Here is a 19,333-nt window from a genome sequence, read left to right on the forward strand (position 1 = left end):
GCTGTATACCTGTTTCTCTGTTTTCTTTCAGCCAGTTATGGGGACAGAGTGTTCTGCTTTTGGGCGTGTAGTTTTTCCTATCTACAGGTCTTCAGCTGTTCCTGTGGGCCTGTGTCTGGTGTTCACCAGGCAGGTCACTTGCAGCAGACAAATTGGTCTTACCTGTGGTCCCGACGCTCAAGTTTGCTCATGGGGTGCTGCCTAGGAGCTCTCCGTGGCTGCAGCAACCAGGAAGATCTGCGCCGCTGTTTCCGGGAGCCTCCGTGCACCAGGTTTCCAGATGGCATTTGGTGTTTTCCTCTGGCGTCAGAGATGTGTGCAGAGTGCAGTCTCTTCTGGTTTCCCAGGCGTGTCTGCCTCTCTGTAGGTTTAGCTCTCCCTCCCACGGGATTTGGGTGCAGAGAACTGTTTATCCGGTCTGTCCCTTCAGGTTCCAGCGGTGTCTCAGGTGCAGAGGTCCTGCCGCTCCTGGGCCCTCCCCCACGGGAACCCAGAGTCTGTATACAGTTTCTTCTTGGGCCAGGGATGTGGGCAGGGGTGGGCAGTGCTGGTGATCTCTTCAGCTCTGCAGCCTCAGGAGTGCCCACCTGACCAGGCGGTGAGGTCTCTCTCCCACGGGGTTTGGGAGCAGAAAGTTCCTGCGGGCAGGGATCCGCCGGCCTGGGACTCCCGGTAAACACCGGAAGTGCCTGGTCCTAGAGGAATTTTGCCTCTGTGTGTCCTGAGTTCACCAGGCAGGTCTCTTGCAGCAGAAACGTTGGTCTTACCTGTGGTCCCGAGGCTCAAGTTTGCTGGTGGGGTGCTGCCTACGAGCTCTCCGAGGCGGCAGCAACCAGGATATATGCGCCGCCCTTTCCGTGGGCCTCTGTGCACCAGGGTTCCAGATGGCATTTGGTGTTTTCCTCTGGCATCAGAGATGTGTGCAGAGTGCAGTCTCTTCTGGTTTCCCAGGCGTCTCTGCCTCCCACGGGATTTGGGTGCAGAGCCACTCTCTTCTTTACCTACTATCCTTAGGTTTGATCTTCTCATTGAGTCCTGGATTTCCTGTATGTTTTGGACCTGTAGCTTTTTCTGTTTTACATTATCTTTGACAGTTGTGTCGATGATTTCTATGGAATCTTCTGCTCCTGAGATTCTGTCTTTTATCTCTTGTATTCTGTTGTTGATGCTTGTATCTATGGCTCCTTGTCTCTTCCTTTGGTTTTCTATATACAGGGTTATTTCCCCATGTTCTTTCTTGATTGCTTCTATTTCCATTTTTAATTCCTTCAACTGTTTGATTGTATTTTCTTGGAATTCTTTCAGGGATTTTTGTGATTCCTCTCTATAGGCTTCTACTTGTTTATTTATGTTTTCCTGCGTTTCTCTAATGGAGTTCTTCATGTCTTTCTTGAAGTCCTCCAGCATCATGATCAAATATGATTTTAAATCTAGATCTTGCTTTTCTGGTGTGTTGGGATATTCAGTGTTTACTTTGGTTGGAGAATTGGGCTCCGATGATGCCATGTAGTCTTGGTTTCTGTTGCTTGGGTTCCTGCCCTTGCCTCTCACCATCAGATTACCTCTGGTGTTACTTTGTTCTGCTATTTCTGACAGTGGCTAGACTGTCCTATAAGCCTGTGTGTCAGGAGTGCTGTAGACCTGTTTTCCTGTTTTCTTTCAGCCAGTTATGGGGACAGAGTGTTCTGCTTTTGTGCGTGTAATTTTTCCTGTCCACAGGTCTTCTGCTGTTCCTGTGGGCCTGTGTCCTGAATTCACCTGGCAGGTCGCTTGGAGCAGAAAAGTTGGTCTTAACTGTGATCCCGCGGCTCAAGTTTGCTCATGGGGTGTTGCTTATGAGCTTTCCGTGAGGGTAGTAACCAGGAGGGCCTGCACTGCCTTTTCCGGGAACTCCATGTACCAGGGTCCCAGATGGCGTTAGGTGTTTTCCTCTGGTGTCAGAAATGTGGGCAGAGTGTAGTCTCTTCTGGCTTCCCAGGCTTGTCTGCCTCTCCTAAGGGTTAGCTCTCCCTCCCATGGGATTTGGGTGCAGAGAACTGTTGATCTGGTCCCTTCAGGTTCTGGTGGTTTCTGGGGCACTGGGGACCTGCAGCTCCAGTGCCCCTATCTTCCAGTTCCCAGAGGCCGTATACAGTTTCCTCTTGGGCCAGGGATGTGGGCAGGGGTGGGCAGTATTGGTGGTCTCTTCTGCTCTGCAGTCTCAGGAGTGCCCACCTGTCCGGGCGGTGAGCTCTCTCTCCCACGGGGTTTGGGAGCAGTGAGCTGTGGGTGGGGATCAGCGAGGTTGGGGCTCCAGCTAAAAACCGGAAGTGTCTGGTCCCAAAGGAATTTTGCCTCTGTGTTTCCTGAGGCCACCAGTCAGGTCGCTTGGAGCAGAAAAGTTGGTCTTACCTGAGGTCCCGAGGCTCAAGTTTGCTCGTGGGTGTTGTTTTTGAGCTCTCTGTGAGGGGAGCAGCCAGGAGGACCTGTGCTGCCTTTTCCGGGAGCCCCCTGTGCACCAGGGTCCCAGATGGCATTTGGTGTTTTTCTCTGGAGTCAGAAATGTGGGCAGAGTGTAGTCTCTTCTGGCTTCCCAGGCTTGTCTGCCACTCTGAAGGTTTAGCTCTCCCTCCCACGGGATTTGGGTGTAGAGAACTGTTGATCCAGTCCCTTCAGGTTCTGGCGGCGTCTGGGGCACAGGGGACCTGCAGCTCCATGTCAATGATTCCTATGGAATCTTCTGCTCCTGAGATTCTCTCTTCCATCTCTTGAATTCTGTTGGTGATGCTTGTATCTATGGCTCCTTGTCTCCTTTGGTTTTCTATATCCAGGGTTGTCTCCCTTTGTGCTTTCTTTCTTGCTTCTATTTCCATTTTTAATTCCTTCACCTGTTTGATTGTGTTTTCCTGGAATTCTTTCAGGGATTTTTGCATTTCCTCTCTATAGGCTTCTACTTGTTTATTTATCTTTTCCTGCCTTTCTCTAAAGGAGTTATTTGTGTCTTTCTTGAAGTCCTCCATCATCATGATCAAATGTGATTTAAAATCAAGATCTTGTTTTTCTGGTGTGTTTGGATATTCACTGTTTGCTTTGGTGGGAGAATTGGGCTCCGATGATGCCATGTAGTCTTGGTTTCTGTTGCTTTCTTTCCTGTGCTTGCCTCTCTCCATCAGGTTGTCTCAGGTGTTACCTTGTTCTGCTATTTCTGACAGTGGCTAGACTGTCCTACAGGCCTGTGTGTCAGGAATGCTGTAGACCTGTTTTCCTGTTTTCTTTCAGCCTGTTATAGGAACAGAGTCTTTTACTTTCAGGTGTGTAGTCTTTCCTATCTACTGGTCTTCAGCTGTTCCTGTGAGCATGTGTCCTGAGTCCACCAGGCATGTAACTTTGAGCAGAAAAGTTGGTCTTACCTCTGGTCCTGGAGCTCAAGTTGCTCCTGGGGGGCTGTCTTTCAACTCACTGTGAGGGCAGCAACCAGAAGGGCTTGCCCCGCCTTTTCCCCGGGCCCTGTGCACAGGGTTCCCAGATGGTGTTAGGTATTTTCCTCTTGAGTGAGACATGTGGGCAGAGTGTAGTCTCTTCTGGCTTCCCAGGCATGTCTGCCGCTCTGAATGTTTAGCTCTCCCTCCCACAGTATTTGGGTGCAGGGAGCTGTTGACCAGGTCCCTTCAGATTCAAGCGGTTTCTGGACCACATGGGGACGTGCTGATTGAGTGCCCCTATCTTCCTGTTCCCAGAGACCCTATACTGTGTCCTCTTGGGCCAGGGATGTGGGCAAGGGTGGGCAGTACTGGCTGTTCTGGACTTTTTATTGTGAAAGTCTGATGCTTCTCTCAGCCTATACACTACCTACACCTAGTGGCAGGAACATGACATGAACATACAGAGAACTGGCCTAACTTTTCTAATACTACATTGCACATCATAAAATTCCTTAACAACATTTCCTTATTCACAAAGTAAAACACCGTTGCTTGGCATTGATCTTTCAATATGATATTAAATATAATTCATCTATTTTAGGAATTTGGAGGTACCCCTTTAAGTTTTGCAACCAATGCAAATTTCTTGGCAGGAAATTGAAGCTTGGGAAGTTAAGGAGTTGGCTGAATGTCACACACACAATTCAAAAGATACACAATCAAGATTCTATTCTAGTGCCTAAATTATGGTTTCATTAATGACCCCTCAGCCTCCTACATCAAGGAAGATGTGCTGCCCAGAGAATGCCTACTCATCTTTAGGTTTTTGGGTGCCAATAAGTACATAAACATGTGACATGCAGGTGAGTCCACTCAGCTCTAAACTGGCATCAGGGTGTTAAAGAACACACAAGTCTACTGTATGCCATTGACTATGTAAATATGCCAAGACTGGCTTTTTTTTTTTTTTCTTTTTTCTTTTTTTCAGAGCTAGGGACCGAACCCAGGACCTTATGCTTGCTAGACAAGCGCTCTACCACTGAGCTAAATCCCCAACCCCCTAAGACTGGCTTCTAAGAGATCATAGTTTGTTGCCATTGGCTGGCCTATCTGCTCCCCAGACCACACACCAGCCTGCCTAGCTAATTAACTCTATTCATTATCACTATGTGTATAAGAAAGATTTATATTAGTAATGTGGTTTTAGTTAGATTTACTGTTGCTGTGATGAAACATCATGTCCAAAGCATCATATAGAAGAAAGCATTTAATTGAGGGCTTGCTCACAGTTTCAGAGAGTGAGCCCATGGCCATCATGGCCAGAACATGGTGGCAGGCAGGCAGGAACATTTCTGGAACAGTTGCTAAAGTCTTACCTCTTGATCCAGGCTAAGAGAGAGACACTCGGTCTAGCAGTGGATTTTTGAAACTTCAAAGCACACCCTTAGTGACACATCTCTTTCAACAAGGCTACACTTTCTCCAACATCTTCTAGTCCTTCAGATCAGTGTACCAACTGCAGAACAAGACACTCAAATGTATGGTGGGGTGTTCTCATCCAAACTACCACAAATGCTTTTATATTCTCCTTGAAATTATTATAATATCTAAAGAAACTTCATTTTATACTAGTTATATATCTTGGTACCCACTAGCTGATTTTCTCTGACTCCAGTATGGAAGAAAAGTTCCTGTAAGCCTGACTTAATGACCCTCAACCAGAAATGAACAGCCATGACCATCTACTTATTAGGATAACACTAACAGCTTTTTGGCTTCTCATGCATACAGTCAAGGGCTATTTTGAGGTTGCTTATCTTGACAGAGCATACCAACTCCTGGCTTGATTGTGCAGATAATCAAGGTCTTCTTGTCGTTTTTCATTTTTAAAATTCCTTACCTCATCCTCCTTCACACAGGAATCTCAATTTTGTCTTAGAGATTGTTATTCTACTAAGAGTAATCAATAAATATAACTGGATTGAGTCTATAGTCTTTTCCCCAGGGGTCAGGAACTTCATAACTTATTACTTAAACTATTTTCCAACTCTTCACTGAGCAGATCCCATGCAATGTCCCAGAATAAAAAATTATCTTCAAATTTCATACTTGGAAGGCCTCTCATAAACCTGGAAACCAGAACCCCCCCACCCCAGTAAGAAATTTGCTCTCTGCACCCAAATCCCGTGGGGGAGGGAGGTGGACCCGCAGAAGTGTGGATGCTCCTGAGAAGTCAGAGCAGACTACCCTCTGCCCATAGTCCAGAGCATCCAGAGCTCAATTTCATATTCAATCACAATTCCTTTTATCTCTTCTTCTTTAAGGTGATAAGGGAGAAATCAGATAGGATACTAATTCGTAAGACAGGTTGGCCTCAAATTTGCATTCTCCCTCCTCAATTTTCCAAGAGATAGGGTTATAGGTATGCAACTTCGTGCCATTAAAAACCTACTTTGTGAGTTCCCTGCAGCCAAATCCCGTCAGGAAGAGAGTGGACTACCCAGGAGTACAGACATCTTGAGGCCACAGGAGAGACTGCCACCTCTGGACACCTAGGCCCACATTCCTGGTCCAAGAGGAAACTGCACAGTGCCTCTGGACACAGGAATATACAAACAGACAGCCTCTGGTACTCGCAGGTCTGGTCTGAGCCCAGGACCAATCTGAACTGGCCAGACAGCTCCCTGCACCCAAATCCTGTGGGGGAGAGAGCTGGACCCACAGAAGTGTGGATACTCCTAAGAATTCAGAGGACATTACACTCTGCCCACAGTTCAGACCCAAGAGAGACTCGCATATTGCCAACTGTGCCCGCTGGGTGCAAGGGTCTAACAAGCAATCAGGGGCAGGACCCTTTGATTCCTGCCCACTCCTAAAGCTGGAAGGCAGTCTCTAGAAGCACCCACACACCTGACATCAGAGCACCTGTTCTCAGGAAAGGTTTAAAGAAAACAGGAAAACAGTTCTACGGGAGTACTGATAGGGAGGCCTACAGGAGGGTCAAGTCACTCTTCGAAACAGCAAAACAAGCAAACACCAGAGACAACCCAATGGCTAGAGGCAAACCCAAGAACCTAAGCAGCAGAAACCAAGGATACTTGGCATCATCAAAGCCCAGTTCTCCCAACGAAGAAAGTACTGGCTTTCCAAAAACACCAGAAAAGCAAGATTTAAATTTAAATCACCATTTTTTGATAATAATGGAGGACTTTAAAAAGACATAAAGAACTCCCTTAGAGAAATGCAGGAAAACACAAGTAAACAAGTAGAAGCCCATAGAGAGGAAACACAAGAATCCCTGAAAGAACTACAGGAAAACACAATAAAATAGGTGAACAAATAGAAAATGGAAATAGAAATAATAAAGAAGCACAAAGGGAGACGACCCTGGATATAGAAAACCAAAGGAAGAGACAAGGAGCCGTAGATAAAAGCATAAGCAACAGAATACAAGAGATAGAAGAGAGGATGTCAGGGGCAGAGATACCACAGAAAACATCGACACAACTGTCAAAGATAATGTAAAATGTAAAAAGCTCATAGACCAAAACACACAGAAAATCCAGGACACAATGAGAAGATCAAAGCTAAGGATAAAAGGTATAAAAGAAAGTGAAGACACCCAAATTAAAGGGCCAGTAAATATGTTCAACAAACTTAGAGAAAAAAACTTTCCTAACCTAAAGAAAGAGATGTCCTCTGGGAATGGGAAGATCAGGGCATTCAAACAGCAGGTCCCCTGCGGTTCAGACACCGCTTGGACCTGAAGGGACTGGGTCAACGGTTCTCTGCACCCAAATCCCGTGGGAGGAAGAGCTAAACCTTCAGAGGGGCAGACACACCTGGGAAGCCAGAAGAGACTGCACTCTGCACACATTTCTGACTCCAGAGGAAAACACCTAACGCCATCTGGGACCCCAGTGCACAGGAGCCCGGAAAAGGCGAGGCAGACCCCTCTGGTTGCCATCCTAACAGATAACTCAAAAGCAGTCCCACAGGAGCAACTTTGGCCCTGGGACCAGAGATAAGACCAAGTTTTCTGCTCCAAGTGGCCTGCCTGGTGGACTCAGGACACACGCCCACAGGAACAGCTGAAGACCAGTAGACAGGAAAGACTACACGCCTGAAAGCAGAACACTATGTTCCCATTACTGGCTGAAAGAAAACAGGAAAACAGGTCTACAATACTCCTGACACATAGACCTGTAGGACGGTTTAGACACTGTCAGAAATAGCAGAGCAAGGGAACACCTGAGACAACCTGATGGCAAAAGGCAAGCACAGGAACGCAAGCAACAGAAACCAAGGCTACATGGCATTATTGGAACCCAATCCTCCCACCAAAGCAAACAGTGAATATCCAAACACATCAGAAAAACAAGATCTTGATTTTAAATCACATTTGATCATGATGATAGAGGACTTCAAGAAAGGCATAAAGGACTCCCTTAGAAAGGCAGGAAAAAATAAATAAGCAAGTAGAAGTCTATAGAGAGGAATCACAAAAATCCCTGAAAGAATTCCAGGAAAACACAAACAGTTGAAGGAATTAAAAATGGAAATAGAAACAAGAAAGAAAGCACAAAGGGAGACAACCCTGGATATAGAAAACCAAAGGGGGGTTTGGGGATTTAGCTCAGTGGTAGAGTGCTTGCCTAGCAAGCGCGAGGCCCTGGGTTCGGTCCCCAGCTCCTAAAAAAAAAAAAGAAGAAAAGAAAAGAAAACCAAAGGAAGAGAGAAGGAGCCATAGATACAAGCATCACCAACAGAATACAAGAGATAGAAGAGAGAATCTCAGGAGCAGAAGATTCCATAAAAATCATCTACAAAGTGTCAAAGATAATGTGAAATGGAAAAACCTACTGGTCCAAAACATACAGGAAATCCAGGACTCAATGAGAAGATCAAACTTAAGGATAATAGGTATAGAAGAGAGTGAAGACTCCCAGTTCAAAGGACCAGTAAATATCTTCAACAAAATCATAGAAGAAAACTTCCCTAACCTAAAGAAAGAGATGCCCATAAATATAGAAGAAGCCTACAGAACTCCAAATAGATTGGAACAGAAAAGAAACTCCTCCCATCACATAATAGTCAAAACACCAAATGCAAAAAACAAAGAAAGAATATTAAAAGCAATAAGGGAAAAAGGTCAAGTAACTAGGCAGACCTATCAGAATCACACCAGACTTCTCACCAGAGACTATGAAAGCCAGAAGATCCTGGACAGATGTCATACAGACCCTAAGAGAACACAAATGCCAGCCCAGTTTACTGTATCCTGCAAAACTCTCAATTAACATAGATGGAGAAACCAAGATATTCCATGACAAAACCAAATTTATACAATATCTTTCTACAAATCCAGCACTACAAAGGATAATAAATGGTAAAGCCCAACATAAGGAGGCAAGCTACACCCTAGAAGAGGCAAGAAACTAATGGTCTTGGCAACAAAACAAAGAGAAGAAAAGCACACAAACATAACCTCACATCCAAATATGAATATAACAGGAAGCAATAATCACTATTCCTTAATATCTCTCAATATCAATGGTCTCAACTCCCCAATAGAAAAACATAGATTAACAAACTGGATTCCCAATGAGGACCCTGCATTTGGCAGCCTACAGGAAACACACGTCAGAGACAAAGATAGGCACTACCTCAGAGTGAAAGGCTGGAAAACAAATTTCAAAGCATTTTGTCTGAAGAAGCAAGCTGGAGTAGCCATTCTAGTAGCGAATAAAATTGATTTTCAACTAAAAGTCATCAAAAAAGATATTGAAGGACACTTCATATTCATCAAAGGAAAAAATCTACCAAGATGAATTCTCAATCCTAAATATCTATGCTCCAAATACAAGGGCACTTACATACATAAAAGAAACCTTACTAAAGCTCAAAGCACACATTGCACATCACACAATAATAGCAGGAGATTTCAACACCCCACTCTCATCAAGGGACAGATCATGGAAACAGAAATTAAACAAACACATAGACAGACTAAGAGAAGTCATGAACCTAATGGACTTCACAGATATTTATAGAACATTCTATCCTAAAACAAAATTATATACCTTCTTCACACCACTTCATGGTACTTTCTCCAAAACTGACCATATAATAGGTCATAAAACAGGCCTCAATGGATACAGAAAGATAGAAATAATCCCATGATTCCTATCAGACCACCACAGACTAAAGCTGGTCTTCAATAACAATGAGGGAAGAACGCCCATATATACATGGAAGTTGAACAATGCTCTACTCAATGATAACCTGGTCAAGGAAGAAATAAAGAAAAGAAATTAAAGACTTTTTTAGAATTTAATGAAAATGAAGGTACAACATACCCAAACTTATGGGACACAATGAAAGCTGTGCTAAGAGGAAAACTCATAGCGCTGAGTGCCTGCAGAAAGAAACAGGAAAGAGCATATGTCAGCAGCTTGACAGCACACCTAAAAGCTCTAGAACAAAAAGAAGCAAATACACCCAGGAGGAGTAGAAGGCAGGAAATAATCAAACTCAGAGCTGAAATCAACCAAGTAGAAACAAAAAGGACCATAGAAAGAATCAACAGAACCAAAAGTTGATTATTTGAGAAAGTCAACAATACAAATAAACCCTTAGCCAGACTAACGAGAGGACACAGAGAGTGTGTCCAAATTAACAAAATCAGAAATGAAAAGGGAGACATAACTACAGAATCAGAGGAAAGTCAAAAAATCATCAGATCCTACTACAAAGGCCTATGTTCAACAAAACTTGAAAATCTGCAGGAAATGGACAATTTCCTAGACAGATACCAGGTACTGAAGTTAAATCAGGAATAGATAAACCATTTAAACAATGCTATAACTCCTAAGGATATAAAAGCAGTCATTAAACTTCTCCCTACCAAAAAGAGCACAGGTCCAGACAGGTTCAGTGCAGAATTCTATCAGTCCTTCACAGAAGACTTCATACCAATACTATCCAAACTATTCCACAAAATTGAAAAAGATGGAGCACTACCAAATTCCTTCTATGAAGCACCAATTACTCATATACCTAAAGCACACAAAGACCAAACAAAGATAGAGAACTTCAGACCAATTTCCCTTATGAATATCGATGCAAAACTCCTGAATAAAATTCTGGCCAACCAAATCCAAGACCACATCAAAACAATCATCCACCATGGTCAAGTAGGCTTCATCCCAGGCATGCAGGGATGGTTTAATATATGGAAAACAATCAACTTAATCCATTATATAAACAAACTGAAAGATAAAAGCCACATGATCATTTCATTCGATGCTGAAAAAAATTCAACACCCCTTCATGATAAAAATCCTGGAAAGAATAGGAATTCAAGGCCCATGCCTACACATATTAAAAGCCATATACAGCAAACCACTAACTAATATTAAACTAAATGGAGAGAAACATGAAGCAATCCCACTAAAATCAGGGACTAGGCAAGGCTGCCGACTCTCTCCCTACTTATTCAATATAATTCTTGAAGTCCTAGCCAGAGCAATCAGACAACAAAAGGAAATCAAGGGGATATAGATTGGAAAAGAAGAAGTCAAAACATCACTATTTGCAGATGATATGATAGTATATTTAAGTGATCCCAAAAGTTCCACCAGAGAACTACTAAAGCTGATAAACACCTTCAGCAAAGTGGCTGGGTATAAAATTAACTCAAATAAACCAGTAGCCTTCCTCTATTCAAAAGAGAAAAAAGCCGAGAAAGAAATTAGGGAAATGACACCCTTCATAATAGTCCCAAATAATATAAAATTCCTCGGTGTGACTTTAACCAAGCAAGTAAAAGATCTGTATGATAAGAACTTCAAGCCTCTGAAGAAAGAAATTGAAGAAGACCTCAGAAGATGGAAAGATCCCCGATGCTCATGGATTGGCAGGATTAATATAGTAAAAATGGCCATTTTACCAAAAGCAATCTGCAGATTCAATGCAATCCCCATCAAAATACCAATCCATTTCTTCAGAGAGTTAGACAGAACAATTTGCAAATTCATCTGGAATAAAAAAAAAAATCCAGGATAGCTAAAACTATCCTCAACAATAAAAGGACTTCAGGGGGAATCACTACCCCTGAACTCAAGCAGTATTACAGAGCAATAGTGAAAAAAACTGCATGGTATTGGTACAGAGACAGACAGATAGACAAGGGGAATAGTGTTGAAGACCCAGAAATGAACCCAAACACCTATGGGCACTTGATTTTTGACAAAGGAGCCAAAACCATCCAATGGAAAAAAGATAGCATTTTCAGCAAATGATGCTGGTTCAACTGGACGTCAGTATGTAGAAGAATGCATATCGATCCATGCTTATCACCCTAGACAAAGCTTAAGTCCAAGTGGATCACGGACCTCCACATCAAACCAGATACACTCAAACTAATAGAAGAAAAAGTGGGGAAGAATCTCAAACACATGGACACTGGAGAAAATTTCCTGAACAAAACACCAATGGTTTGTGCTCTAAGATCAAGAATCAACAAATGGGATCTCATAAAACTGCAAAGCTTCTGTAAAGCAAAGGACACTGTTGTTAGGACAAAACAACAACCAACAGATTCGGAAAAATTCTTTACCAATCCTACAACAGATAGAGGGCTTATATCCAAAATATACAAAGAACTGAAGAAGTTAGACCGCAGAGAGACAAATAACCCTACTAAAAATGGGGTTCAGAACTAAACAAAGAATTCACAGCTGAGGAATGCTGAATGGCTGAGAAACACCTAAAGAAATGTTCAACATCTTTAGTCATAAGGGAAATGCAAATCAAAACAACCCTGAGATTTCACCTCACACCAGTGAGAATGGCTAAGTTCAAAAACTCAGGTGACTGCAAATGCTGGCAAGGATGTGGAGAAAGAGGAACACTCCTGCATTGTTGGTGGGATTGCAGACTGGTACAACCATTCTGGAAATCAGTCTGGAGGGTCCTCAGAAAACTGGACATTGAACTACCTGAGGACCCAGCTATACCTCTCTTGGGCATATACCCAAAAGATGCCCCAACATATAACAAAGACATGTGCTCCACTATGTTCATAGCATCCTTATTTATAATAGCCAGAAGCTGGAAAGAACCCGTTGCCCCTCAACAGAGGAATGGATACAGAAAATGTGGTACATCTACACAATGTTATATTTCCTAACTATCAAAAAAAATGACTTTATGAAATTCATAGGCAAATGGATGGAACTGGAAAATATCATGCTGAGTGAGGTAACCCAATCCCAAAAAAACACACATGGTATGCACTAATTGAGAAGTGGATATTAGCCCAAATGCTTGAATTACCCTAGATGCACAGAACACATGAAACTCAAGAAGGATGACCAACATGCGAATGCTTCACTCCTTCTTTAAAAGGGGAACAAGAATACCCTTGGCAGTGAATAGGGAGGCAAAGTTTAGAACAAAGGCAGAAGGAACACTCATTCAGAGCCTGCCCCACATGTGGCCCATACATATACTTCCACCAAACTAGATAATATGGATGACGCAAAAAAGTGCAGGCTGACCGGGCCCTGACATAGATCTCCCCTGAGAGACACAGCCAGAATAGAGCAAATACATAGGCGAATGCCAGCAGCAAACCACTGAACTGAGAGCGGGACCCGGTTGAAGGAATCTGAGAAAGGACTGGAAGAGTAAGACCCCATATGAACAACAATGCCAACCAACCAGAGCTTCCAGGGACTAAGCCACTACCCAAAGACTCTACATGGAGTGACCCTGGGCTCCAACCTCATAGGTAGCAATGAATAGCCTAGTAAGAGAACCAGTGGAAGGGGAAGCCCTTGGTCCTGCCAAGACTGAACCCCCAGTGAACATGATTGTTGGGGGGAGGTTGGTAATGGGTGGAGGATGGGGAAGGGAACACCCATAGAGAAGCAGAGTGGGAGGGGTTAGCGGGATGTTGACCCAGAAACCGGGAAAGGGAATAACAATTGAAATGTAAATAAGAAATACCTAAGTTAATAAAGATGGAGAAAAAAAGGAAATAAAAAGGAAAGTCTCCCAACCAATAAAAGCCCAGGACCAGATAGGTTTAGTGCAGAATTCTATCAGACCTTCATTGAAGACCTCATACATGTAAAGTCTAAACTATTCTACAACATACTTGGAAACAGAAGGACCACTATCCAATTCCTTCTATGAAGCCACAATTATGCTTATACATAAACCACACAAAGACCCATCAAAGAAAGGGAGCTTTAGACCAATTTGTCTGAGGAATACAATGCAAAAATATTCAATAAAATTCTTGCAACCTGAATCCAAGTGCACATTAAAGTGATCATCCATCATGATCAAGTAGGCTTCATCCCAGAATTGCAGGGATGGTTCAATATATGGAAATTCATCAACATAATCCACTATGCAGCACACTCAAAGAAAAAAATCTCATGATCATCTCATTAGATGCTGAGAAAGCATTTGACAAAATTCAATACTCCTTTATGTTAAAAATCTTGGGAAGATCAGGAATTCAAGGCCCATACATAAATATAGTAGAGGCATTATAAAGCAAACCAGTAGCCAACATCAAACTTAATGAAGAGAAACTTGAAGCAATCCCACATAATTCAGGAAGTAGACAAGGCTGCCCACTCTCTCCCTACTTATTCAATATAGTACTGAACGTCCTAACCTGAGCAATCAGACAATAAATGGAGGTCAAAGGGATATGAATTGGAAGGGAAGAAGTCAAAATAACACCATTTGCAGATGATATGATAGTATACTTCAGTGACTCCAAAGTTCCACCAGAGAACTCTGAGCCTGATAAGCAATTTCAGCAAAGTGGCTGGGTATAAAATTAACTCAAACAAATCAGTAACCTTCCTCTACTCAAAGGATAAACAGTCTGAGAAAGAAATTAGGGAATTGACACCCTTCACAATAGTCCCAAATAATGTAAAATACCTCGGTGTGACTCTAATGATGCAAGTGAAAGATCTTTCTGACAAGAACTTCAAGTCTCCGAAGAAAAAAATTGAAGAATATTTCAGAAGAAGAAAAGACCTCCCATGGTCATGGATTGGCAGAATTAATATGACAACAACAAAAGAACTTCTGGGGGAATTACCATCCCTGAGCTCAATCTGTATTACAGAGCAACAGTGATAAAAACTGTATGAACTGGTACAGAGAGATGCAGATAGATCAATGGATTAGAATTGAACACCCAAAGAAGAACCCAGACACCTATGGTCACTTGATTTTTGAAAAGGGGCAAAATTATCCAGTGGAAAAAATGATAGCATTTTCTTTTTTTTTTTCTTTCTTTCTTTCTTTTTTCAGAGGTAGAGCGCTTGCCTAGCAAGCGCAAGGCCCTGGGTTCAGTCCCCAGCTCCGAAAAAAAGAAAAAAAGAAAAAGAAAAAGGATAGCATTTTCAACAAATGTTGCTGGTTCAACTGGAGGTCAGCATGTAGAAAAATACAAATCTACCCATTCTTATCACCTTGTACAAAGCTTAAGTTCAAGAGAATGAAGGACCTCCACATAAAACCAGATACACTCAAACTAATAGAAGAAAAAGTGGGGAAGAGTCTTGAACACATAGGAACTGGGAAAAAATTCCTGTCAAGGGGTGGTGGTAGGGGTAGGGGTCTATCTGGGGTGGGAACCCTAATGGGAGGAAGGGGATGCAGGACTTACGGCAGGAAACTGGGAAAGAGAATAGCATTTGAAATGTAAATAAAGAAATATATCCAATTAAAAAAAGAAATCATGCATCCAAGTGTGTCAAGGACCGCCACATGAAACACGATACATTGAAACTAATAGAAAAAAAGTTGGGAAGAGCCTCAAATACATGGGCACTGGGGAAAATTTCCTGAACAAACCACCAATGGCTTATGCTCTAAAATCAAGAATTGACAAATGAGACCTCATAAAACTGAAAAACTTTTGTAAGGAAAGGGACACTAGTCATTAGGACTAAATGGTAACCAACAGATTGGCAAAAGGTCTTAAAAATCCTACATCTGATAGAAGGCTAATATGCAATATATACAAAGAACTCAAGAAGCTAGACTCCAGAGAGCCAAATAATATTGTTAAGGAATATTGAGTGTCTGAGAAGGACCTTTAAAAATGTTCATCATTCTTAGTTATCAGGGAAATGCAAATCAGAACACTCCTGAGATTCTACCTCACAACAGTCAGAATGGCTAAAATCAAAACCAACAAAGCACACTGAGCAAGCCATCAGAGGGAAGCCAATAAGCAGCATCCTCCATGGCTTCTGGTCAGCTCCCACCTCTGGGTTCCTGTTTTGTTTCAGTTCCTGCTCTGACTTCCCTCAGAGATGGATTGTTATCTGGTAGTGTAGGAAGAATAAATTCTTCCATCTTTGGTCAGGATACTTCTTCATTACAATAGTAATCCTACCTAAGATATATTGCTTGCCCTCATATTTCTCTCTGTTCCATTTTTTCCCCTAAATTTTCTTCCCTCTTCTAGATTCCCTTATACACACAACAATTGTGTTTACATTTATATAATCATGCTTAAAATCTAAGATTCATAAAGGAGATGGTACATGTAATAGTTTTGTTTCTAAGTCATTTGTCCATCCCCTGCTTCATCCTCATGGGTTAAAGATCACTCTGAACTCTCCTTGTCTATTCTCAAATGTAAAAATCCAGAAATCTCACACCATACTAAAGAAGTATGATCTTGTGTTGATAGTCTCTACCTTCCAGGCTTTTTATCTCATAATTATGAGTAAATTTAATATTTGTAAGTGGGAAATCTAAGGCCCCATGTAAACAATATGAGAGTTAATGCTATATATGTGTTCCTTAAAAACAAACTGACCAACTGGTTTTGAAACTCATGGATACAGTAGGACATGATAGTATTATATAACACATACACTTGTTTATGTTGTGTGTATATCATCTTACAGGTATAATATACCCTGATGGATTATCCCTTTTTATTAACTATTTTTCTATTGGTGTGATAAAAACCATGAGAAGACAAACTAATTAAGTAAGGATTTCTTTGGACTTTTGGAGGGTTAGAATCCTGGAAAGCAGAAAAAAAGGCAGCAGGTTGAAGACTTGGTAGCTAGAGAGAAGCTCGGGGCTCACATCTCAAACTGAATGAATATATGCATGCATTTATGCATTTATGTGTGTGTGTATGTATGCATATTTGTATACATGTGTACCATGTGTGCTCTTAATTGGAATTATAAATGGTTGAGAATTATCATGTGAATGCTTGGAAAGAATCAAACCTTAGTCTTTTATAAGAGAAGCAAGTGATTTTTAAACACTAAGATGTGCATCCAGCTTTCTTTTAAAATATTTCTCCTTGTTTCATTTTCTCCATTCCTACTTTCCTCTCCACATTTCTCTTACTTCCTCAATTCAATATTCCTTCTTCTGTTCTCCATCTTCTTCTTTCTTTCTTCTTCCCTCCACTTTCCCTTTCTCTTCTTTCCTTCCTTTCTTCTATTCTATTTTCCTTGTTTACTGTGTTATTGCTGCACAGGATTAATAGTTTTCTCAGGATTGAGTCAAAGGAAGTTTTACTATTATTTTTGTGAAATTCACCTATTGATTTTTAATGGAAGCCAGTCATGACAGCATATAAACACTTGTGGTTTGAAAGGTCTAAGTTCGTCCTTGAGCTTCTATGTTGATTACGTTCCCAGTGATTACTTCCTATCTTACATAGTACTTTTGGCTGTTGATTGACCTGGATACCCTCAAAAACCTGTATCCAGGCAATTTACTTCCTTATCTGATGACTAATTTGCATAGGTCCCTAGAGGCCAGCCCAGGTGCCCATGCTTTATAAACCAGGCCTTTGCAGTGATATCTGAATAGCATAAGACCAGCATGGGCGTCAGGATGGAGTCACATACTAGGGTCTTCATATTCCTGCTGCTCTGGTTGTCTGGTGAGATGTTTAAAAGTATTACAAAATCTTAAAAATAATTCATTTCTGTTGCAACAGCTATTTCCTATAGGAAGCTAATAGTGTGCAGAAAATATCATTAGAAAAGACATTTTTGATTTCAAGGTTTGTATCAGGAGCTCTTTGTGTGTTTAAGTGTATAATCATTATTTATTTCTGGTTACAGGTGCTGATGGGGACATTGTGATGACTCAGTCTCCCGCATCCATGTCCATATCAGTGGGAGAGAGGGTCACCGTGAACTGCAAGGCCAGTCAGAATGTGGGTTCTAATGTAGACTGGTACCAACAGAAAACAGGGCAGTCTCCTAAACTGCTTATCTACAAGGCATCCAACCGGTACACTGGCGTCCCTGATCGCTTCACAGGCAGTGGATCTGGAACAGATTTCACTTTCACCATCAGCAACATGCAGGCTGAAGACCTGGCTGTTTATTACTGTATGCAGTCTAACACCAATCCTCCCACAGTGTTTCAACCTCATACACACACCTCCTCTGATATTCTAACAGCTGCCTGCACGCACAGCCCTCAACGTACACACTTCTCCTTCTGCCTGCAGCTGTTATGTCTAACTGATGCAAAGTTTGGTAGAAAATCAATGAACAGATTCTTTGCATTGGAAGGTCCTTATGGCAAAAAGAAGTAAAAATAAGTAAATAAATAAATAACACTTTTGTATTTTTTTTAAATTTCTCATGTTTAAATTCTGTGTATTTAACATGACAAATTTATTATCTTATATTCTGGAATGAAAGCTTCCAACATGAATCTCCACGGGCTAAATCAAGATCCTCTGCTACATTCCCACTGGAGGATACAGAAGAAAACTTGGCTTTTACATAGCTCAGCTGTCACAGCTCTCCCTAATTTTTCCCTCGTTTTCCTTGGGTTAACTTTATTTATTTGAATATAGTTGAATTTAGTTGAATTTCATACAACAAATATATTAAAAGTATATCACCTAGTTTAACAATCTTAATTTCCCTTGTTTCTTTCTGTCACCACCTTTCCCTTCAACTAACATACTTCCAATCCCTAGTCTTCCACGTGTTTCCATGGGACATACACATGTGCCACACACACACACACACACACACACACACACACACACACGCACACACACATCTCTTTAGACAAAAGACAGACAGAGAAGCACATCAGGGATGGTTCAAGAGCTGGTTTAGTAGATCTCCTTGGATGACTACTCTGATATCTTCCCTTATGGGACCCTTCTTAGTTTTGCTTCTGCTTCTGATTATAGGTCCATGTGTGTTAAAGAAACTAGTTAATAGGCTTGACTCCTACAAAAAGATAGAGACGCTCAACAAGGTTGGTTTGAGTCTTGGTTCACTCGGTCTCCCTAGATGACTACCCTACTCTCTGCTATATAACTGGGCCATTACTAATAATTTTCTTGGTTTCAGTTTTTGGCCCCTGCGTGACAAACAGGTTAATTGCTTTTGTTAAAAATCGAGTGGATGCTGTGCGGTTGATAGTTCTGAACAACAGTACCAGTCAGTTAGGACAATTGGTGAGACGAAATACGAGATTTGATATCAAAGTTCTAAGATTAGAATTACTTAGTAGAAGAAGAGAGGAATGAAAGAAAAAATAATACAGATTTAAGGTTTAAAAATATAAAATTAAAAGAGTAAGTTTCAAAATCCAGACTCAAGACTAAACACTGTCCAGGCAGGGCAGGGCCCGCCCTACAGCCAGGACTGACAGGCCATAAAGATGCAGAAGGGCACCTCCCCCAGCTTATTCAGAGTAACTCCTTAACCAGATGTCCTTCAAACCCTGATACACACCTAGCTTCTAAAATCCTAAACGCCCCAGTCAGCACATACTCTTCTGCTGTGCTGTAATCTCACTGCCATGTTTGAATGAGCCAATCACTTATAGCCGTGCCAGAAACTAGCCAATTGTGTGTAACCGCGCCAAAC

General features: G+C 41.8%; 1 gene segment (V, D, J or C); it reads left to right on the plus strand.

The window, feature by feature from the left end:
- Positions 1-17,300: 17,300 nt before the first annotated feature.
- LOC116900910 lies at positions 17,301-18,033 on the plus strand. The segment is given in 2 exon segments: positions 17,301-17,367; positions 17,552-18,033. Coding segments are annotated over 2 exon segments (543 nt in total).
- Positions 18,034-19,333: the final 1,300 nt, after the last annotated feature.

Source organism: Rattus rattus, chromosome 5 (assembly GCF_011064425.1).
Source record: "Rattus rattus isolate New Zealand chromosome 5, Rrattus_CSIRO_v1, whole genome shotgun sequence".
Lineage (NCBI taxonomy): Eukaryota > Metazoa > Chordata > Mammalia > Rodentia > Muridae > Rattus > Rattus rattus.